Consider the following 24,303-nt stretch of genomic DNA (forward strand, 5'->3'; position numbering starts at 1 on the left):
TGATATTTATGATGATGGTTATCTTTGGTTGTGTTGACACTTGTTCTGTGTGTGGTATCTTCCTTGTTTCTCCTCCTTGCATTTGTGCCTTGAGAATGGCAGGGTGTGCTCCTGTCGAAATATCGGCAGGTGTCCAACGTCACCCGGCAGCAAACCCGTAAGTTATTTGAACATTCGATTCGCCGGGAAAAGTTAGTCTCACAATCTACTTAATATCTGACACATATACCTTTTGTGGTTACTTCTCAGGGTTAATAAAGTTTCATGGTGTTCCCTGTGCAGTGATAAACGTACCGTTATTTATTTACATGTTCGGACATTTGACCTTGTAAGTTGGTACTGATGAAAACTTAAGTATTTTACATCTCTTTATGCCTAGTCGAGTGTTGATCAGACATGCAAGTTTCGTTTGGTTAACAGTGGGTTCAAATTCAGATCAGAAGAAAAGCTCATGTCATTTAATGGGTGTGATGGGACTTGTGCAGCTTCACTTATTGTAATGAAGATTAATTTAAGTGTTGAGGACTGTCTAATCTCTAATATCGTGTTTTATGATATTTGTTGTATGACGGTATTGGTTTACATCGAGACTGTGACTGCCATAATGAGTATTCCCCCCTGCGGGTCCGGGGATTAGAATAGGCCCGAGGTATTCCTGCCTGTCGTAAGAGGCGACTAAAAGGAGTCCATCCCCCTCACGGGGGTAGTTAGCGCCTGCGTCCGGAGACGGACGGTTTCACGACCTATAATCGTGGTCTTTTTGGTTTTTCCTTCTCGTTTCTTCCTTCCTTTTGTTGGTTCCTTTCTTTGCTCTTCTCCACTTCACTGTCTTCCTTACTTTTTCCCTTGACTTCTCCTTGCCTTCTTCTCCTTGCCTTCTCCTTGCCTCCTTCTCCTTGCTTTCTCATTGCCTTCTTCTCCTTGCCTTCTCTGGTCTCCGCCTCGGCGTTTGAGACAGTCTGTCCTCTTTCTCCCTCTCTCTTCTTTTTCCTCTTCTTCCTTCCTCCCTGTGCGTGTCTGAAGGCCGACCCACGCGTTCGCACGCGTAGCCGGTGACGGGGTAACGCGTAAGACCCCGCCCTGGGTAGACATGTAAGGCACGCGCGTACCCCCTGGTAAAGGCCAGGCCCGGGGAGGGGTGATTGCCTGAGCTGATACCTTCTGACCATGCCGATTGGTCCCTCCGTCTGTTTCTCGGGAGGTGTGACCTGAGGTGTAAACATTCACCTAAGGCGGGAGTGCCCTCTGAGAGGGTCCCCACAAGGAAGGAGCGCGCCATCGGAGACGCTGGCAATCATGGGGAATTCCTCCGCAATGGATTCTACTAAATCGCTTTCGACTTCGACCCACAAACGGAAACGTGACCAGCCAACAGTGACAAAAATACTACCGCCTGCCCCACAGTTCCTCGTAGTTTCTCGATCTGAGGACGGAAAGGATTTTTCCTCTGTCAACCCTTTCGTTATCCAGAAGGGCGTAGATGCCATAGCCGGATCTGTCAAATCTTGTACCAGGTTGCGTAACGGTACCTTATTACTAGAAACTGAGAGTGCCTTTCAGGCACAAAAACTGCTTCGGGCCACACTCTTGTACACGTTCCCTGTCCGGGTGGAGGCCCACCGCACCTTGAATTCGTCTCGTGGTGTAGTCTATAGTAGCTCTCTCGACGGATTGACTGACGAGGAGCTTCAATCTTTCCTCGCTGAGCAGGGCGTGACGGCTGTCCATCGGGTCATGAAAAAGGTCAACAATGACCTTGTACCGACCCGGACACTTTTCTTAACCTTCGATAGTGTTAAGCTGCCATCGCGCATCAAGGCGGGCTACGAGGTTATTTCTGTTCGCCCCTATGTCCCGACGCCTACGCGCTGCTACCAGTGTCAGCGTTTCAATCACACTCGACAGTCTTGTTCCAATGCGGCTAAATGTGTCACTTGTGGCAGGGATGCCCATGAGGGTGACTGTCCACCTCCGTCTCCTCGTTGTGTGAACTGTCAGGGTGACCATGCCGCATCCTCCCGCGACTGTCCTGTCTATAAGGAAGAACGCTGTATCCAGGAAATTCGAGTCAAAGAGAAAGTGTCCACCTCGGCTGCTCGCAAGCTATTGGCTAGTAGGAAGCCCACGCTGCTCCCAGCGGGGAAATACAGCACTGTCCTCGCCTCTCCTCGGACTACCCGGGAGGTAGCAACCCAGACATGCGATCTGACCTTCAGCACCACGGTCGTCCGTTCGGCCAGTGCTAAGATCGCGCGGTCGACGTCTCCTCTTCGTCCCATCACCCCACAGACACCAGCCCCTTCATCAGCTTCTGCTAAGACGAAGACCCAGAAGTCAGATGCACGGGCCTTCAAGAAGGAACCGTCCCGTGCAGACTTCCTACGTACCTCGACCTCCCAGCCTTCGTCCGGTACTTCCACCAAACGACCATCCAAGAAGGCTAATAGGAAGCACAGTTCTCCTTCTCCGCCACGGCGCATTTCTTCTCCTGCGCCACCCAGCGGTTGCCGCCCCAGGCCGTCATCCCTTTCGCCTGGCCGCACCGCTGGTAGCCGAACATCTGGCCGTTCACCGGCGGAGGAAGCTCCCCCTCCCGGCCATCTTCCCAAGATGGCCGATGAACCTATAGAACCAATGGACGATGACTGTCCGCCTACTGATAGCGGCGGCAGTGCTCGCTCGAAGCCAGGCCCTCAGCGGCCTTCGAGGTGACCCCTTCTCTCATCTTCCTTTTCTTCCGATGGCACTTATTAACTGGAATATTCGCAGCGTTCGCTCCAACCGAGAGGACTTGAAGTTGCTGCTCCGCTCGCATCGTCCGCTCGTCGTAGCCCTCCAGGAAACGAAGCTACGCCCATGCGATCAAATTGCCTTGGCACACTACACCTCTGTGCGTTTTGACCTACCCCCTGTGGTAGGTATCCCAGCTCATGGAGGGGTTATGTTGCTGGTCCGGGATGATATTTACTGCGATCCCATCACTTGCACACCGGCCTGCAGGCAGTTGCCATCCGCATTACTCTCCCCACTTTTACGTTTTCCTTTTGTACCGTTTACGCTCCATCGTCATCTGCCGTTACCAGGGCAGACATGACGCAACTTGTTGCTCAGCTACCTGCACCATTTTTGTTAACTGGAGACTTCAATGCCCACCATCCTCTTTGGGGCTCTCCAGCATCCTGCCCGAGGGGCTCCTTGTTAGCAGACCTTTTCAACCAGCTCAATCTTGTCTGCCTCAATACTGGCGCCCCTACTTTTCTTTCGGACACCTCTCATACCTATTCCCATTTAGACCTCTCTATATGTACTCCCCAACTTGCACGCCGGTTTGAGTGGTATGCCCTTGCTGATACATATTCGAGCGACCACTTCCCGTGTATTATCCATCTCCTGCAGCATACTCCCTCTCCGTGCTCCTCTCGTTGGACCATCTCCAAGGCAGACTGGGGGCTCTTCTCTTCCAGGGCGACCTTTCAGGATCAAACCTTCACAAGCTGCGATCGTCAGGTCGCACACCTCACGGAAGTCATTCTCGCTGCTGCTGAATATTCCATCCCTCACCCTACCTCTTCTCCACGTCGCGTACCGGTCCCCTGGTGGACCGCAGCATGTAGGGACGCTATACGTGCTCGTCGACGTGCTTTACGCACCTTTCAACGCCACCCTACAGTGGCGAATTGTATTAATTATAAACGATTACGTGCTCAGTGTCGTCGTATTATTAAAGAAAGCAAGAAAGCCAGCTGGGCTGCTTTCACCAGCACCTTCAACAGTTCTACTCCTTCTTCTGTTGTCTGGGGTAGCCTGCGCCGGCTATCTGGCACTAAGGTCCACTCCCCAGTTTCTGGCTTGAAGGTCGCGAATGAAGTCCTTGTGGCCCCTGAGGCTGTCTCCAATGCCTTCGGCCGCTTTTTCGCCGAGGTTTCGCGCTCCGCTCATTACCACCCTGCCTTCCTCCCCCGCAAACAGGCAGAGGAGGCGAGGCCACCTAACTTCCGCTCCTCGAATCGTGAAGGTTATAATGCCCCATTCACCATGCGGGAACTGGAAAACGCACTTGGCCGATCACAGTCCTCCGCTCCAGGGCCTGATTCTATTCATATCCAGATGCTGAAGAACCTTTCTCCTGCGGGTAAAGGTTTTCTTCTTCGTACTTACAATCGCATCTGGATTGAGGGACATGTTCCCGCATGCTGGCGCGAGTCTATTGTTGTCCCGATTCCTAAGCCGGGGAAGGACAAGCACTTGCCTTCCAGTTATCGACCTATCTCGCTTACCAGCTGTGTCTGTAAAGTGATGGAGCGAATGGTTAACTCTCGATTGGTTTGGCTGCTCGAGTCTCGACGCCTACTTACCAATGTACAATGTGGATTTCGTAGGCGCCGCTCTGCTGTCGACCATCTGGTTACCTTGTCGACCTTCATCATGAATAACTTCTTGCGGAAGCGCCCGACCGCGGCTGTGTTCTTTGATTTGGAGAAGGCTTACGACACCTGTTGGAGGGCGGGCATTCTCCGCACCATGCATACGTGGGGCTTTCGCGGTCGCCTCCCTCTTTTTATTCGTTCCTTTTTAATGGATCACCAGTTTCGGGTACGTGTGGGTTCTGTCCTGTCCGACACCTTTCGCCAGGAGAATGGGGTGCCACAGGGCTCAGTTTTGAGCGTCGCTCTCTTCGCCATCGCGATCAATCCAATAATGGATTGCCTCCCAGCTGATGTATCAGGCTCCCTTTTCGTGGACGATTTTACCATCTATTGCAGCGCGCAGTGTCCACGTGTCTTGGAGCGCTGTCTTCAGCGTTCTCTTGACCGTCTTTACTCCTGGAGTGTCGCCAATGGCTTCCGTTTTTCTGCCGAGAAGACGGTCTGTATTAACTTCTGGCGCTACAAAGAGTTTCTCCCACCGTCCTTACGACTCGGTCCCGTTGCTCTCCCACTCGTGGAGACAATCAAATTTTTAGGCCTTACCTTTGACAGGAAACTTAGCTGGTCTCCACATGTGTCATATTTGGCCGCCCGTTGTACCCGTTCTTTAAATGTCCTCCGTGTTCTCAGTGGTATGTCGTGGGGAGCGGATCGAACCGTCCTACTTCGTCTATATCGGTCGCTCGTCCGCTCCAAGCTGGATTATGGGAGCTTCGTATACTCCTCTGCACGGCCATCCATCTTATGCCGCCTCAACTCCATACAACATCGGGGTTTACGACTTGCGATCGGAGCATTTTATACCAGTCCCGTAGAGAGTCTTCATGCTGACGCTGGCGAATTGCCACTCACCTACCGGCGCGATATACTGCTTTGTCGGTATGCCTGTCGGCTACTGTCAATGCCCGACCATCCTTCTTATCGTTCCTTTTTTGACGACTCTCTTGACCTTCAATACGGGTTGTATGTCTCTGCCTTGCTACCCCCTGGAGTTCGCTTTCGTCGCCTCCTTCAACACCTTCATTTTTCACTCCCTGCAACCTTTCGAGTGGGCGAGAGCCGCACGCCACCTTGGCTCCAGGCTCAGGTCCGCGTTCACCTCGACCTCAGCTCGCTCCCAAAAGAGGTCACCCCCGGTTCGGTCTACCGCTCCCGTTTTTTGGAACTTCGTTCGAAGTTCAACAACATGACTTTCATTTATACAGATGGCTCTAAGACCAATGACGGGGTCGGGTGTTCCTTTATTGTCGGGGCACAAAGTTTCCAATACCGGCTCCACGGCCATTGTTCGGTCTTCACGGCTGAGCTCTTTGCCCTCTACCAGGCTGTTCTGTACATCTGCCGCCACCGACATTCTGCTTATGTCATCTGCTCAGATTCCCTGAGCGCCATCCAGAGCCTCAGTGATCCGTACCCGGTTCACCCTTTCGTACACCGGATCCAACGCTCTCTTCAGCAGCTGGTGGACGTCGGTACGCCGGTTAGCTTTATGTGGGTTCCTGGCCATGTCGGTATCCCTGGGAACGAAGCTGCAGATGCCGCGGCCAAGGCTGCGGTCCTCCAGCCTCGGACAGCTTCTTGTTGTGTCCCTTCGTCCGATTTTAGCAGGGTCATTTGTCGGCGCGTTGTGTCGCTGTGGCATGCCGATTGGGCTGCACTTACCGACAACAAGCTTCGGGCCTTAAAACCTCTTCCCGTGGCTTGGACGTCCTCCTCACGCCCTTCTCGGCGGGAGGAGGTCGTTTTAGCAAGGTTAAGAATTGGACACTGCCGGTTCAGCCATCGCCATTTGCTGACGGCTGCGCCGGCGCCGTTCTGCCCATGTGGGCACTTGCTGACAGTTCGTCACATTTTAATGTCCTGTCCCGATCTTAAAACACTGCGCCTCGATCTTAACCTGCCTACTACTTTAGATGCCATTTTAGCTGATGACCCACGAGCAGCTGCTCGTGTTCTTTGTTTTATCAATTTGACAAACCTCGCTAAGGCCATTTGATGATGTTTTTTAATCCTATGCCTGTCAGTCTGTCTTTTATTGTGTTTTCCCTTTTAGTTGTTGTTGTCAACTTGTGCCTCGCGGTGCATTCTTAGAGTAGTCAGGGCGCTAATGACCATTGAAGTTGTGCGCCCGAAAACCACAAAAAAAAAAAAAAAAAAAAAATAATGAGTATTGTTCCCCGGTAGTCTCTTCTGGTGCCCATTGTGTGTGTCGTCAAATGACTGTACTGGGGAGGGTTTAGAGGACTTACAACAAAGCTATGCTATGTTTATTGTGTACGGTCAGGTGCAGCCTACACATTGGAATTCAGGGGTGGGCCAATTTTTGTTCTGTTAAGTGTAAACACTCAAGGGCTAAGTTTTCTATGAAAATGAATATGTCTTTAGGTTTACAAAGTATAATAATTCCTAAGTGCTTACACTAAACTTAAGACACTCTCAATAATCTGCCACTTCCACTAATCCGGCACCCATATGTTCAAGGTATGGCTGGATTAGCAAGATTCTAGTGTAGGCTCAATAAACAAAAAGGCAGTGAAGATAAAAATTAATGTAAACCATTTCTTTTTGTTTATTTTATTTGTCCTTGTATTATCAAAACATAGACAGTCAATAAATGGCTTAAGTCTAGAATAGGTGGAATGTTAACTTTTTAAGCAAATACCTTAAGTCAATAAAAGTTTGTAATTTTGATAGTCAGAATTCATTAAAAAATAAATTTTTCTCAAGGAGCCTCTTAAGGACAATGGGGGGAGAGGGGGGTTGCCTTATATTCAGTATTGACTTACACTCGGGTAAATGCGATATTCAATCCAGGGTGAATGGTGGATAGTGGTGGATTTGTGTACCTCTTTGTGGAAAAATTCCTTCGCAGCCGTATGAGATTTGATAGCTTCTCTAACCTAATGTGGTGGTCTCATATGTTGAGCCTACGGCCGGTTTTCCTGCTAAGTCTGGAAAATCACGGAGGATTGGTATTTTCATCATTGGAAGTTCCTGCCTTAGGCAGATAATGAAGCATCTCGGCGAAATAGCAGACAGATTTGGCAGGAAGACAGTAGGCAGTCCATATTTTTCTCAAGTCTTTTCGCTGTACAGGAGAAACAAACTTTGCTGATTGCTCTTGAACATACTGAGTGCGAAGAGCTACAAATCGTGGCTCATATTGGCACTTCTGATCTATACTTGAATTCCAAAGTCATTATCTGTTGTTTTAAACAGGTGGTTGAATTGAAGAAGATAGAAGACAGGGTGGAGGCATGGCTAACTATTTGCAGCATTGGACCCAGAATTCACTGCAGTCCTAAGGTTTGTGAGTGCGCAGCAGGTTTAACCCGGACAGTCTCTGGTGCAGAATCCTTGACATCTGGTATCGAGTGGGGAATTTTATGGACCTGCTCAGTAGCCCAAATGTGCCCTACATAAAGCTTGTGGCTACTGCAGTTGTCAAATAAGTGTTATTCAGTTGTCCAATTTTAGGTTGGAGGCACATTAATTACAGAGTAAAACTTATGTCCTTGCAGATCAGAAAGTGAGAATTTCAGTGTCCAATTAGTAAATTGCAAATGCATCCATGGTAATATTTCATAATTAGTTTCCATTTTTATAAATAACACTGTCCATGTAGTGGCACCAAAAGAAAGTTGACTGAAACCATAAGTCAATAGCAGAAAACAATTTAGATTGCAATTTACACTATAAGGATAAAATATTTAGTGCTGTAAAGCACTTGATAATATCTACTGGAATCATTACAAATTCCCAATGTAACCTATAACCCAGATGAAGGTAAGCATCAAAAGTGAGTGAAACGTCGTAATCAGATGCCCCTATAGGTCACCTGCCTCATAATGTGTAGTGACTGAACACTTCACATAAAACTTGTGAATATTGCAGACACTTTTCCTTATTGTGCTATTGTAACAGGAGATTTCAGTTTGCCGGCTGTAGAATGAGAGAGTCACATGAGTAAAAGTGGTGCCAGGGATGGATTCTTGAGGGATTCTGAATGTCTCTTTTTAAAATTACTTTGAGCAGTTAGATAACCAACTCATGAGGGTGACAATGTAGGTCTCATTGTAATTAACAGACCCAGACTTTTCAGAATGGTTGGCATAGGTGAGGGAGTCAGTTACTGTGTGTTTTAGTGTGACTGACAACAGATTAAAAGGAATGTCAAGAAAGGTAGAGAGATCTTTTTGCTTAGCAAGCGTGACAATAAAGAAATTGCAAGAATATTTGAGCAGTCAACATGATCACATTTGACTTTGGGAATACATTTGACTTTGGGAATACATTTGACTTTGGGAATACATTTGACTTTGGGAATACATTTGACTTTGGGAATACATTTGACTTTGGGAATACATTTGACTTTGGGAATACATTTGACTTTGGGAATACATTTGACTTTGGGAATACATTTGACTTTGGGAATACATTTGACTTTGGGAATACATTTGACTTTGGGAATACATTTGACTTTGGGAATACATTTGACTTTGGGAATACATTTGACTTTGGGAATACATTTGACTTTGGGAATACATTTGACTTTGGGAATACATTTGACTTTGGGAATACATTTGACTTTGGGAATACATTTGACTTTGGGAATACATTTGACTTTGGGAATACATTTGACTTTGGGAATACATTTGACTTTGGGAATACATTTGACTTTGGGAATACATTTGACTTTGGGAATACATTTGACTTTGGGAATACATTTGACTTTGGGAATACATTTGACTTTGGAGATGGATGGAAAAAATGAAAAAGCGTTGTACAATGTTCTTTTGTATGTGCCAAGCAGGGTTGTGAGGGATGAGAGATAAACACTATCGTTCAATAACTCACTCCCTTTGTGTTGTTGGTCGCTGGTGTAGCTAAAGGTACCAAGCTACTTGATAAGTGCAACGCGTTCCTGTCTCCATGAGTGCTCACTGGCCAATGTTACATGATTACAGGCCTATATCACAGACATCAGTTGCTTGTAGAAGTATGAAACATGCTTTATCCGTAAATATTATGTTCAGTTTGGAGAACAAAAATCTAATCTGTAGCAATCAAGATGGATTCTGCAGAGGCATGATGAAACTCGGCTTGCTCTTTTCATCCATGAAAACAGGTATACCATAGACTGTGGCACCAAGAATTTTTCTATGTTCCTTGTCTTCCGCTAGCAGGTGCAGTTTAAGGCCCAAGTGACGCAAGCTGCCACTTAGGTTGCCAAACTGAGAGGGGAACCCCAAATGTGAGGTTTCTATACAGGACATAACACAATTAGTGGTGTCTGTCTGGGGCACCAAGCTGAGAGGGGCACCAGGGGTGACTAAGTGCAAGATTTGTACATAGTGTGTATCACAGTTAGTAACAAAAACTAACACGAGTGAAAGTGTATGTGAGGAGATGGGGCAGGTGCAAAAATGGAAGAATGTTCTCAAACTGGCCCTGTCCACAAGGCATCTGATAGTTTCCCATGGTTCCTAGTGAGTAACATAATAATGTGTGATAAGTATCAGACCAGAATTATGAATGGGTTGAGAACTTTTCCAATAGGCAGAACTTATTGGGGTAAATTAGATACAAAAGTAACTTTGTGAGTACTTTTAGTGGCTGTTACAGGGTCTGTTAATGTTCACATTGCATATAAATGACCTGTTGGAAAATGCCAGAGGCAATGCGGGCTGTTCGTGAATATGGTTTTGTGTATAGGAAAGTTGCCATGGAATGTGAAAATTCTGGAAGACCTACAGAGAACAACATTGTGTCCAGCAACTAGCAGTTTACCCTTAAAATCTATTAATGTAACATGGTTGTTAAAGAAACAGCACCTCATAACTACTATATAAATGCAATAGTGCACTCAGCCACATCACATAGTTGTTGCTTGTTAAATATTTATATATTGGAAGATAGTCAGTCACGGCTTCTGTTGTTGGAAACGGACAGCATATGGTCCCCATTCATCTTTACAGGACTGCTTTAATGTGATAGTCCAATGCAACTCCAATGGACATTACTGCCGTGTACCAGAACTGAAGCAGTTAATGCCCTCTTGTTCTGTGGTCTGTGTTGCTATCTGAGATAGTTACTGAATGAAGCCATTCAACATATGGTTGCCAAATGTAGAATGACTTCAGTCAGTCATTACACTAATGCTGCAGGCAAAGTCCTCATCAGCATTCTTTGTGATAACAATTATATGCTGGTGATAATGTCACTTCGTTGTTTCCATCCAACAGATCACTTGCCACATTCAGCTTTCTGATGGGTGAGCCAGGATTTGTATACTTCTGCCACCACCTTTGTCCCCCTCTCCGTCAGATTGTAATGACGAGGTTGTCAGAGATGTCTGATGGCCTACTCCTTGAGAACATATGCCAGGTGTGAGCAAGCTCCATAGTCTACTAGGGTGCCAAAGATCAAAAACTATTACAGTTCTCCTTTCTGGTGATATATCTAATGATACCTCAACTCTTGCTGAGCATCCCATGACATATGTTGTGACAGTGTTTTATACTCTTCTTACTCGACTATGTTTCTGGGGATAAAAGAAGAGTTGAAAACATCCTCCTTTCCTGTACCCCCTGTAACATGAAATTATATAATGAACCTTTTATATACAGGGAACTGCTTCAGGTTCACAATTCATCACATAGTAAGTCCCCAGACTTTTTTTTATTCATTATCAGAAGAGCCATCATCTGAATCTGACTCACTCATGCACTCATATTTGGCTAGAAAGTGCTTTCCCTTCTGCAATGGAGGGAGTATTATGTACCACTCCTTAAACCAGGTGGATGTCTAGCAGCTAACCAGTGACTGTCATCAATGTGCTTTGCATACCACATGAAATGTTGGTAGCCCAAAAATTGTGCTTTGTTCTTGAATTAGGAGATTTCTTGTCTACCTCTCAGTGTGGTTTCCAGCAGGATTTTCCTAAACACCACATTTCATTCCAATATTTTTTTTTTTTTTTTTTTTTTTTACATACATAATGCATACTACATCATTTGACGCCATCATGTTTCACATACTCTTTGTGACTGATGCTTTTGGGGATCTCTACCAATTTTTACTTGTCACTGTCAGTTTTTATCCCTCAGATTGTGTCAGATCACAATTGCACAGCTGCCCCTGAGTCCAAGAGTGTCAAGGGACTGAGTTGCACCCACTCACCTACTGACCTGGCTATTTATGTCACCTTATTTTATTGTTACAGATTTCATATACTCCTGACTAGAAGGAATTACTTATACTGTTATGGCCAAGTGAGGCCCCCCACCAGCTGCTCTGTGGCCTGTGGGCCGAACTGACCATTATACTTTTATCTTCTATGCAGTTTTTTTCCTCATTGCTGTCGTCACTATTGCATTCTGTCTCACGGTTTTACCTCTTATGTGTACTATATCAGTTTGATAAAATTTCTGGCTGATGTCATTAACTTCAGGCGAGCTATCCTCTCTGCTAAGCAATTTAGTGCAAATTGCATAGTAGACATGTAGATGGCCCATACTGGTCAGTCCTATAACCCTCACCTCAACCAATCATGACTGTTGTTGAGTACTATTCTTCAGTGTGAGACCCTAACAGAAGAGAGAGTAAATAAAACGAAGGGTGGCATATTTCATCACAGGTTCATTTGGTATGCTTGAATGTATTGGAGATCCTCTTCAGATTCCAGTGGCAGATGTTATAGTATGCACCAAGTAGAGGCTTACCTTTTGAATTCAATGTACATTCAAGGAAGTATCGGGCAACCTATTGCTTCCTTCCTCATGAATCTTGTGAAATGACTGATAAGAAAAAGAATATCTAGATCCCATGAACCACTGTCGAATGGATCACGAAAAGAGAGAAATGATGATGGTTGAGCAAAACCTCCACTACATCTGTAAGGTTCCTTGTAGAAGTAGATGCAGATTTAGGTAGATAATGTGAACAGTTTCTTTAAACTGACCTCATTTGGCAGTGCCCTGGCCAAGAGAGTGATATGAAATTTCCCAAAAGCATTATTTGACAAACTTACTTCAGGCAATGGTATCACAGTAAGCACTACAAAGAATAATAAAAATGAATAAAACAAAAGTATTCTGCAACTACAAGAAGTTAAAACCAGTGTAGTTACAGCATACAATAAATCTTCCAACAGCAGTATATGCAATCCAGAATTGCAGTGGTGGTGGTGGTGGTTAAGGTTTGACAACAGAGGGTGACTGCTATGGCCTGGAGGCCCAAGAGATTTGCTGAAAGCATAGTGTGCTTACTGTACCATCTTACCCCACTACTTTTTTCAGAGTTATTAGTCCTAAAGTAATTTGGTACGGGATAGATTTTGCATGATCAGTCTTGATTGTATCAGATGAAACTTCCATGTTTCAAATTAATGATAAAGAATTTCACTATAAATGAGATGTATTTTTAAAATTCTTTAATGTAAATTTGTAGTTGTGCAGAGTTATTCCTCAAATGTACTATATTGAAATGAAGTGGCAGAATTAATTAGAATTTTATCAAATTTTGACATCATTTCATTCATATTTCGAACAGTTTTTGTGAATTTCTTTGAATAATTTCAGCCAAAAATAAAGTTAGGTTATGATGTCTCCTGAAGGTTGTGAGTATAGTTCTCCAGTTGTGTGCAGTGTAGCCATTCTGATTTTCCAGAATGAGATTTTCACTCTGCAGTACCTCATCTCCTACCTTCCAGACGTCACAGAAGCCCTCCTGTGAACCTTTCAGAACTAGCATTCCTGGAAGAAAGGATATTAAGGAGACATGGCTTAGCCACAGCCTGGGGGATGTTTCCAGAATGAGATTTTTCACTCTGCAGCGGAGTGTGCGCTGATATGAAACTTCCTGGCAGTTTAAAACTGTGTGCTGGACCGAGACTCGAACTTGGGACCCAGGCTATGGCTAAGCCATGTCTCCGAAATATCCTTTCTTCCAGGAGTGCTAGTTCTGCAAAGTTTGCAGGAGAGCTTCTGTGAAGTTTGGAAGGTAGGAGACGAGGTACTGATGGAATTAAAGCTGTGAGGACGGGGCGTGAGTCATGCTTGGGTAACTCAGTTGGTAGAGCACTTGCCCGCGAAAGGCAAAGGTCCCGAGTTCGAGTCTTGGTCCGGCACACAGTTTTAATCTGCCAGGAAGTTTCATATTTAGGAGCTAATTGCCAAATAGTGGAATTAAAACTTTCATCCACGATTTGTGTATGGCCACCTAAACATCTCTCCAGTAATTCGTCCCTTGATAAATCTTCATATATTGGAGGAATTTCAATCTTCATATATTGGAGGAATTTCAATCTTCATATATTGGAGGAATTTCAATCTTCATATATTGGAGGAATTTCAATCTTCATATATTGGAGGAATTTCAATCTTCATATATTGGAGGAATTTCAATCTTCATATATTGGAGGAATTTCAATCTTCATATATTGGAGGAATTTCAATCTTCATATATTGGAGGAATTTCAATCTTCATATATTGGAGGAATTTCAATCTTCATATATTGGAGGAATTTCACTCTTCATATATTGGAGGAATTTCAATCGTCATATATTGGAGGAATTTCAATCGTCATATATTGGAGGAATTTCAACCTTCATATATTGGAAGAATTTCCTTCTGTACTCAGTGTGTACTTGGTTCTGTGCTCATAAGCTATAAAAGGTTTTTAAAAAAAGTGGCCTAGCAGAGCAATGTGATGCACTGCTTCTTATCGGCGAGGGTAGGATCCACAAGCCCAACCACTGCACGTGTGGTGAGGTACGTCATCTGGTGATGTCACATATTCAACACTTGTCATCCAGTTTTGGGGTATTTCCCAAGCATTTGCAGCCTGATGTATCTTATACTAAATTACTTGTCTCTGCATCTATGTCACTTTGGGGTTTTAGACATTAATAAGAATCATCCTGTATTTAACAAGTTATTCATTTTTTTCAGCATAGCAAATATGGAAATAAATTGAGAATGGCATAAAACAACTTGAAATAAACCCTCCTGCCACCCTCTCCCTTCTTTGCTGCTAGAAGTTAGCTGTTTTAAAACATTGATAACATGACTGTGTCATAAATAGATAGAAAGACATTTCTGTTTTCCCACAGATACTGACAATCAGCAACTTACACAGCTTCAGCAAGCAAACATGTAAGTGAAAGTAAAGTTTCATCTCCCATTTGGCTTGCTTACATTAGTATTTTGGTATTATATGAGAGACTGACATTAACCTTGTGATTTTGGTAAAGACATTCGTGCCAGATTTTTTTTTTTTTTTTTTTTTTCTTTTTAACTGTCGTAAGGCTATCATGTAGAAGAGAGGTGAAAATATTCTATGGAGCTAGTTTCCAAAGTTGTACTGGAATTGGCAACTGTTATAAGTATTGAAGGACTTGATCATTTTGTTCATGGTTTCATTGGGTCCCAGTATTCTATTCACATATGAAAATATTATTGCAGCATTATTCCTGACACGTTTTCAGTTCAGTGTCAGTGTAGGTTTGGCTTTGAAAGATATGATGAATTAAAACTGTTAGTTTGTTGAGTTAGAAACTGCAAAATATGATGGTAGAACATTATAGTAAATTTTACCGTGTTGATAAACTGTGTACTGAATTGGGATTTGTTCCTGGATCGTGGTCTTTTGAGTGGAGTTCTCTTACTCCACTTGTGCCATTCATGTATTCCTGCTGGCCCATCTCAAAGCTTTATTCTATCAGCAACTTCTCCTGCTTCACCAGAAGTTCTCCTGCATGTCTTTATAGATTTGCACCCCCTAAGGAAAGGCTATGACAGTGACTGGCATACCCACGTCTGAAGGGTTTGTGCCATAAAATGTAGAGTACACTGCAACATTATGAAAGTGAACCTTCTTCATTTAGCTATTAGAGAAATTTAGGATTATTTTGAGGGGTGTTCAGTAAGTAATGCAGCATATCTTTTTCTGAAAGCAGGTTGCTTTTATCAGGATTCCAGTACACCCTATTATTCCTCAGTCTTTTGGATACAAAACCCTCTTTTTCAACATAATCTCCATTTGGTGCGACGGCCTTACACACCCTTATTGGCAGCACTTGTATGCCCACGTTACCACTGTACTGGTTGACATCGGAACCAACGTCTTGCTGTATCAATAACCTTCCGATCATCCGTGTATCGCTTCCTGTGGAGTGCATTCTCCATTGGGTCAAACAGATGGATATCAGAAGGTGAGAGTTCTAGGCTGTAGGGTGGATGAAGATGAACTGTCCATTGAACTTTAGTGAGCTTCTCTCAGGTGTGCAGACTTACTTGAGGCATTGAATTGTCATGGAAAAGGAGAAGTTCGTTTGCGCTTTTGTGGTGATGAACACGCTGAAGTCATTTCCTCTATGTCCTAAGGGAAGCACAATACAATTAAGAATTGATCATTGCCTGTGAGGGAGGACATCAAACAGAATAACCCCTTCAGAGTTCCTGAAGGCCGTCGCTATGACTATACTGGTTAAGGGTGAGTCTTTGAACATTCTGTCCAGAGGAGGGGTGGTATGGTGCCAGTCCATGGATTGCCATTTTGTTTCCAGTTCGAACTGATGATGTTCAACAAAAAATTGTTATGAGCCCCGTAACACACAAGCAATTCTTCACAGATAGTCTGATCTTGCTCTTTATTGTCTTCTGTTAGGCAGTGAGGAACCCAGTGGGCTGCACCTTTGAGTACCCCAACTGGTGGAGTAGTGTGTCAATGCTACCAACAGAGATGTTCAGTTGAGCAGTGAAGTGTTTCATTGTGAACCGCTGATCACCTCAAATGAGTGTGTCCGCATCTTCCTACATTGCAAGAGTCACAGCCGTGTGTGGCCAGCTGGCACGCAGGAGATTGGACAGGTTTGCATGACCTTGTGATGACAACAGATGCCTCACCCAATAACTCACTATGTCTTTGTTCATTGCCAGGTCACAGTATATATTTTGCTAGTGCCTATGAATATCTGTGATGTTCGGGTTTTCTGCCAAAAGAAATTCAATGATAGCGCTCTGCTTGTATTGCACCTCCATTACAGTCGCTATTTTGTAGGCTGCATGTCATGCTGCCGCCTATCAAAACTTCATGAAACTGTTATGGCTGAAGCAGGAACATTCCACAATGTCCCTCTAACGAATTGACTGAGGATAAAAATGTTGCATTATTTATTGAATGCCTCTTGTAGCATATGTAATAAAGTTGTCATGCCAGTATTTATTTTTGTGTTCTGGTTCTGCATAATAACTGATTGCACTGACCATTTTCTCCCATAGATCTTCCAAGTGAAAGACCTCATACATCTGTAGATAAAGCAGTGATGCGATCAGATGCAGCAGCTGAATTGGATCGGTTAACTCGCAGTAAGAAGTTAGCATCACCAGACCAAAATTCTACAGACTGTTGAGACAAGTGCTAGCATCAGATGATGGATCTTAATCTACACAGTGAAACAGGGCTTATGCACAGAGTCATGATGAAGAATGTGATCATTTAACTGCTATATTGAAATATTTCTTCGTAATTGAAGAGATAACTCATTTGCTGTAAGTAGTTTGTTACTGATTATGTTCTTCGGTTCACTGTGATACTCGATCGTAGCCTGTGATAAGACATGAAGGAATGTAAAGTGGTTTTTATGATGGACTTGCCTAAGTTGCAACCATCATATTGAGCTATATGACAGGAAGCGCAGTTTATTTTGTTTTGATTATTGCACTTGAGCAGCTTTAAAAGGTTCGTAACATTCTCTTTGTGAACATTAATTTATTTTTTGTATAATGTCGCTGTGCTTGTCATGAAACACTACCAGTTTACTAATTCAACTATGTAAATAGCAATCCATTTGAAAATTATGAAAATGATACGTACATATATATATATATTTATTAATGGAAGTGAATCTTCCCAAACAAGACAGCAAATATTTAAAACTAAGTGACTGTGTGTGTGTGTGTGTGTGTGTGTGTGTGTGTGTGTGTGTGTGTGTAGAGGGGGGGAGAGAGTGCAGGAAGATTGTGCAAACATGCCATTACAGTGATGTATAGTTTGGTAATTTGTATATTTATTCAATAACATCCCTTTAAGCCATTCCCTAAACCAAATTGTACATTGCTCTACTGTTAGAACATCAGAAAGTGCAATCCTGTTCAGTATAAAATTACTATTGAGAAACTGACTCTACAGAATGTTTGGTGGTCTCTTTCGTATGTTCAAAAGGACCTTCAAAATGTTAAAGTGAAGGATCCGATAACATCAGGTGCCATCCAAAGTATGATGATAAACTGCATGACAGGGTACAAATTTTCTCATATGTGGAGAATAGCAGCAACCCAACATCTGTTTAATCTTGCTTTCAGTTATGAAACTTAGAATATTTGTTGCAACAATTTTGCGTTGTTTACGCTCCTTGAAATTTATGCAAGTTAATGCATTCCAAAAGATTGTTTGTCCTGTGCTGCCTATGTAACTGGTGCCTGATGTCTCTTTGATATATCAGTTTGTAATGGATGTGCAATACTGTCTTCGTTTGTAATTAAATTTTTAAAAATGCATATAAAAATTGAGGGCACTGTGAGGCAGCTTCGTTAAGTAAATGTAATTCAATAATCTGTAAAACGTATAAAATTTTGCTTCATTAATTTTGCGTATGAACTGCAGTGGAGTTCATTGGACTGCATTAAGATGTGGTTTCTGCAATAAATACTCTCTTTGAGATTATTAGACACAGTTTCATCAGTATTTTTTAATCTCTTTTATCTTCTGAGCGTACGCACAAGTGTTTTTTCTTCTTTTTGATTAATTTGTGTTTATTAGAATAGATTCACATGGTTTCCACAGTGTTGATTTGTTTGTGACAGCTGACAGGTTTTCTTATTACCTTTTTGTACAACTATCAACTCTATATCAGTAAAAAGGAAATGTATAATTTCTACCATTAAACTGATATTACAAATACCACCATTCCATATGAGATGATGATGATGATGATAGTAATATGCCTGTGTTTCTAAGCAAAATCTTTAAAATCCCTTTATTTGTTGATTTCTCTAGTATGCACCAATCTTTGTGAAGTACTGACCCACTGCAGTTTGTACAATTTTTGAAAAAGTCTAACACAATCATATTTTCCTAGATGTTTGTACAGTGTAGCAACAGTTTAACTGCAGAGCATTGTCTTTAATATGTTCTTATGGGAATGGAATATTTTAATTGCACATTTAATTTTAAACAATAAATATATCAGTAGTACTTACATCTGATAAAGGATCTTGTAACATCCAGTTTTTTGAACAGAAATCAGCCCTTGTTGGCCTAAGAGGGTGAAACTCTACAGTCAGTTTAACTATGAATATGCTTCCTGTATTTGGATATCTGTACAAGTCAGCACACATGCAAAGACTGTTTTGCACATAGCATTAGTAATTTTTATATTTATGTAATATCTGTCAAGGATTTGGCTTTAAATGTCATTTCATAAAAACATACCAGAAAGTAAAAAGAAAAAATAGCAAAGGAGAGGAGACAACAGGCCGAATATTTGCAAGTGCGTAAAAAGATGCACAGATGTATACATTTGGAAGTTCAGGATTTACAGTCTAAAAATTGGAAAGTGATGTAGCACTGACAAAATAAAAGCTTTGTAATACAAAATGTGTGTTTAACATTGATAATAGGTGTCCAATTTGGAATAAGTACTGTGTTTTATATGCACAGCCGCATGTTTGCTTCGGTAAGAATAAGATTAACAGTAATTTGCAACTAGTTTCGTAAAGCTCATGAAATTGCCATCATGTTTATGCCAGTTAGTATTTTAGGAAATTTTGAAGTCGTAGGTCTATCAAGTTCTTAATGTTATAAGGTAATTGCAGGAACACAACTCATCAAAGAGGTGTACTTGGAGAGGGTGGAAAATATGAACATGTGGATTGTCACTCCTACTAAAATAGTGTAACATAAGAAACAAAGTATAGTATCTATGGTAATGAAAATTTTGGGCAGAATGTATATAATTTAGTAGTAAAAATAACCGTGCACAGATTAGTAGTGTGTGTGTGTGGGGGGGGGGGGGGGGGGAGAAGGAGGAGAGTACTCTAGGAAATCCATACTGCCAAACTCCGTTGAGAGGTGTAAGATACGTACCATTTCTGCAATTTGAGCTGGATAGGAAAAATGAGGTTGTGAGGAATATTTTGCATGTTGAGGTGTCTGCAAGCTGAAGAAACCCTTACAGGTAAGTACATAATCTTTTTATGGGCTGCATCTTGGAAGAAGCATTCTTAAACTTCCAGAAGATGCACATCTCCACCCCCATTTTGTAAAACATTCATTGACAAAACATTTGGGGTCTGGACTTAAGGCGAAGAAAGATTCAATGTCTTTGCCCAACTGAAATCCTCTTGGTGCATTTTGAGATCCCAAGCCATGTTCCTTGTTGGGAACTTTGAAGTACTCCTCTGATATTATATTAAAATAGCCTATCACAAGGGAGGTGAGTAACATTATTGTGCTGTATGAATGAGCTGACCAGTACTTCTCCAATCTCATAGTATTAAATACACTGAATTGTGAAAATGTTACCAAAACATTAAGTTACCATACTTATTTTTAGTTAAAATTCTAATACTGAGGTCACAACATGTAATACTTAATTGTCACAGTTTAATGGGGAAAAATAGTGGAAATTGACACAGAATTGGTGAACAGTACTGACTTGAAGGTTTCAGAAGGTCACCTCTTGAAGGTTAAGTCCTGGGCAGCAAGTGTCTCGTAATTCATTAGTTTCACAGATGGATTTTCATCTGATAAGGCTATTGTGCAATACAGCTAAAAATACAATGGAATTCAAGGATAGTATGGTTGAAACTGGTATACAACAACTTATTCACATAAATTATGACAGTAAAATGAATAGTCAGCTATCCAGTTTGGAGATAATGCTGATTTTAACCAGTTAGTGGTTTAGTCTTGGGGAAGTACTGCAAAAACTGAAGTGAAGTGATAAGAGAGAAAAAAAAGCAATGTCCCACTTCACTGAAGTTCTTCTAATACAATTTTGAAACCTACTATAAAACCATTAATGAATAAGTCATCATTATTATTAAAAACATTAATACTTTCTTAATGCAGTTTCCATCAGTACTCTGAATATACACTGAAGTGCCAAAGAAGCTGGTATCGGCATGCATATTCTAATACAGAGATATGTAAACAGGCAGAATATGATGGTGCAGTCAGCAAGCAATGCCTGTATAAGACAAGAGTCTGGCACAGTTGTTACACTGGTTACTGCTGCTACAATGGCAGTTCATCAAGATTTAAGTGCATTTGAACTTGGTTTTATAGTCGGTGCATGAGCGATGGGACCAGCATCTCTGAGGTAGCGATGAAGTGGGGATATTCCCGTACAACAATTTCACAAGTGTACTGTGAATATCAGGAATCCGGTAAAACATTGAATCACTGACATCGCTGCAGCCGGAAAAAGATCGTGCGAGAGTGGGACCAATGACAACTGAAGAGAATCGTTCGATGACGAAGTGCATCCTTCCATAAGTTGCTGCAGATTTCAGTGCTGAGCCATTAACCAGTGTCAATGTGTGAACCATTCAATGAAACATCATCAGTATGGGCTTTTGGAGCAAGGCCCACTAGTGTACCCGTGATGACTGCAAGCTTTATTCCTCACTTGGGCCTGTCAACACCAACATTTGACTGTTGATGACTGGAGACATGTTGTCTGGTCGGACGAGTCTTGTTTCAAATTGCAACGAACGGACAGATGTGTATGGGTACGGAGACAATCTCAGGAATTTGTGGACCCTGCATGTCAGCAGTGTACTGTTCAAGCTGGTGGAGGCTCTGTGATGGTGTGGGTGTGTGTCCACTTGGAGTGATATGGGAGTCCCGATATGTCTAGATACAACTCTGACAGGTGACATACGTAAGCAAACCATTCCACAGTTTTATTCCCCTTTTAAGATACTTGCTGTTGCCAATTGCTTCCTGGTGACTGCTAGCATCTTATTTTTATGTACGGATATTTCAAAATTGAATGCAGCTGTTAACTACAAATTATAGACTGACTTTTGGAAATCCTGTTTCAGTTACTTGATAGACTGTAAAGACTAAGTTCATCTTTTGTTGCTTCTGTTATAGTTCAGAGAAGACCTTGCTTTCTAGTTATGAATAACATTATCTATAAATAATGTAGGTTGAAAAGGAGAACTTTGTCTGACACCTTGATATCAAGTTAATTGCAATCTTTTTTGCACTTTTACCTCCACTTTTATGTTAGTTTCTAGATAAAGGCTTTTAATTGTGGGTGGACAGGGTCCCTTTTCTCTTTTATAATGCCAGGATGATTCCTCTGAAAGAGCACGGCCTATTTCCTTCCGTATCTGTTCTTAATCTGAGCTTGTGCACCATCGATAATGGCGATGAGACATTGAAAAGTAATCTTCCTCACTTCTACAATCAACTTGTCAAAGGATTTAACAAAATCAATGAAGGCTGTAAAAGTAAGTTTGTTGAATTATCCGTTTTTCAATTGTCATTCTAAATGTATCTAAATCATATAAACCCATGTTGGCCATTGAATAGTTTGTGTGATATAATATTTAGTCTTGTTGTTAATACGAGGATGAGTCAAATGAAAACCTTAAATATTTTTTTTAAATATTGTGCAGAAGTGCTACAAAGCCATATCACTTTTCAACATAATCTCCCCCATGCTCAATGCAAGTCCTCCAGCACTTACAAAGTGCATAAATTCTGTTAGAAAAAACTCTTTTGGTAGTCCGCGCAACCAATGCATGGCGAACATCATCATCAGAACGGAACTTCTTTCCTCCCACCGCGTCTTTGAGTGGTCCAAACATATGGAAATAAATTTGGGGCAAGGTCTGGTGAGTATGGTGGGTGAGGAAGACACTCAAAATGCAGGTCTGTGATTGTTGCAACTGTTGTACAGGCAGTGTGGGGCCTTGCATTGTCATGTTGCAAAAGGACACATGCTGACAGCAATCCATGTCGCTTTGATTTGATTGCAGGTCGCAGATTATTTTTTAGGAAATCTATGTATGATGCACTGGTGACAGTGGTCCCTCTAGGCATGTAATGCTCCAAAATGACGCCTTTTTCGTCCCAAAAGTGAGTCAGCGTAACCTTCCCTGCTGATGGTTCTGTTTGAAACTTCTTTGGTTTTGGTGATGAAGAATGGCCCCATTCCTTGCTCCCTCTCTTCGTTTCTGGTTGGTTGAAGTTAACCCAGGTTTCATCTCCAGTAACGATTCTTGCAAGGAAGCCATCACCTTCTCGTTCAAAGCCCTGAAGGATTTCTTCACAAGCATCAACATGTCGTTCTCTCATTTCAGGAGTCAGCTGCCGTGGCACTCATCTTGCAGACACTTTGTAAAACTGGAGCACATTATGCGCAATGTGGTGTGGTGACCCATGACTAATCTGTAAACATGCTGCAATGTCATTGTGTCACTCGGCAGTTTTCCCTTCGCTATGGCTTCAACTGCTGCAATGTTCTGTGGAGTCATAACTCGTTGTGCCTGACCTGGACGAGGAGCATCTTCCACTGAAGTCACACCATTTGCGAACTTCTTACTCCATTCATAAACTTGCTGCTGTGAAAAGCATGCATCACTGTACTGAACCTTTATTCGTCGATGACTTTCACACCTTCACTACGCAAAAACCGAATAACAGAACGCTGGTCATCCCTGCAGCAAGTCGCAAGTGGGGTGGCCATTTTTATATTGATACTGTGACGGTGTGTGCGCGTCTGCACTATGCTGCCACCTACAGGCCATTCTGCACGCTGTTTGTAGCACGCTTACCAAATTACAGGATAACAGCACAAAATTTCGATTTGTTATTACAAATTTAAGGTTTTCATTTGACTCACACTGATATATTGGCAAATATTTTGTAAGCTGACTCATGAAAGCTGATACTTTGGTTATATATATATATATATTATATATATATATATATATATATATATATATATATATATATATATATATATATATATATGATAGAGGGAAACATTCCACGTGGGAAAAATATATCTAAAAACAAAGATGATGAGACTCACCAAACAAAAGCGCTGGCAGGTCGATAGACACACAAACATACACACAAAATTCGAGCTTTCGCAACAAACAGTTGCTTCATCAGGAAAGACGAAAGGATGTGGGTTTTAAGGGAGAGGGTAAGGAGTCATTCCAATTCCGGGAGCGGAAAGACTTACCTTAGGGGGAAAAAAGGACAGGTATACACTCGCGCGCACACACATCCATCCACACATACACAGACACAAGCAGACATTTGTAAAGGCAAAGAGTTTGGGCAGAGATGTCAGTCGAGGCGGAAGTAAAGAGGCAAAGATTTTGTTGAAAGACAGATAAGGTACGAGTGGCGGCAAGTTGAAATTAGCGGAGGTTGAGGCCTGGCGGATAACGAGAAGAGAGGATATACTGAAGGGCAAGTTCCCATCTCTGGAGTTCTGACAGGTTGGTGCTAGTGGGAAGTATCCAGATAACCCGGACGGTGTAGCACTGTGCCAAGATGTGCTGGCCGTGCACCAAGGCATGTTTAGCCACAGGGTGATCCTCATTACCAACAAACACTGTCTGCCTGTGTCCATTCATGCGAATGGACAGTTTGTTGCTGGTCATTCCCACATAGAAAGCTTCACAGTGTAGGCAGGTCAGTTGGTAAATCACATGGGTGCTTTCACAGGTGGCTCTGCCTTTGATCGTGTACACCTTCCGGGTTACAGGACTGGAGTAGGTGGTGGTGGGAGGGTGCATGGGACAGGTTTTACACCAGGGGAGGTTACAAGGATAGGAG

The 24,303-nt window shown here is 42.5% G+C and overlaps 1 protein-coding gene across 2 annotated transcripts in view; it reads left to right on the top strand.

Annotated features, from left to right (window-relative positions):
• The window catches only part of LOC126262502 (cytoplasmic dynein 1 light intermediate chain 2), a 122,846-nt gene extending 103,757 nt beyond the window's left edge, over window positions 1–19,089 (top strand). Inside the window, exons 10-11 of one of the 2 annotated variants that reach the window (XM_049959173.1) lie at window positions 14,543–14,585; window positions 16,713–19,089. In XM_049959173.1, coding sequence (XP_049815130.1) covers window positions 14,543–14,585; window positions 16,713–16,725 — 56 coding nt within the window. In that variant the 3' untranslated portion in view covers window positions 16,726–19,089. The remainder of the gene's footprint in view (window positions 1–14,542; window positions 14,586–16,712) is intronic. The other variant, XM_049959172.1, reaches the window with a different exon arrangement.
• Window positions 19,090–24,303: the final 5,214 nt, after the last annotated feature.

The sequence above is a fragment of the Schistocerca nitens genome, chromosome 6 (genome assembly GCF_023898315.1).
Source record: "Schistocerca nitens isolate TAMUIC-IGC-003100 chromosome 6, iqSchNite1.1, whole genome shotgun sequence".
NCBI classification, from domain to species: Eukaryota; Metazoa; Arthropoda; class Insecta; order Orthoptera; family Acrididae; genus Schistocerca; species Schistocerca nitens.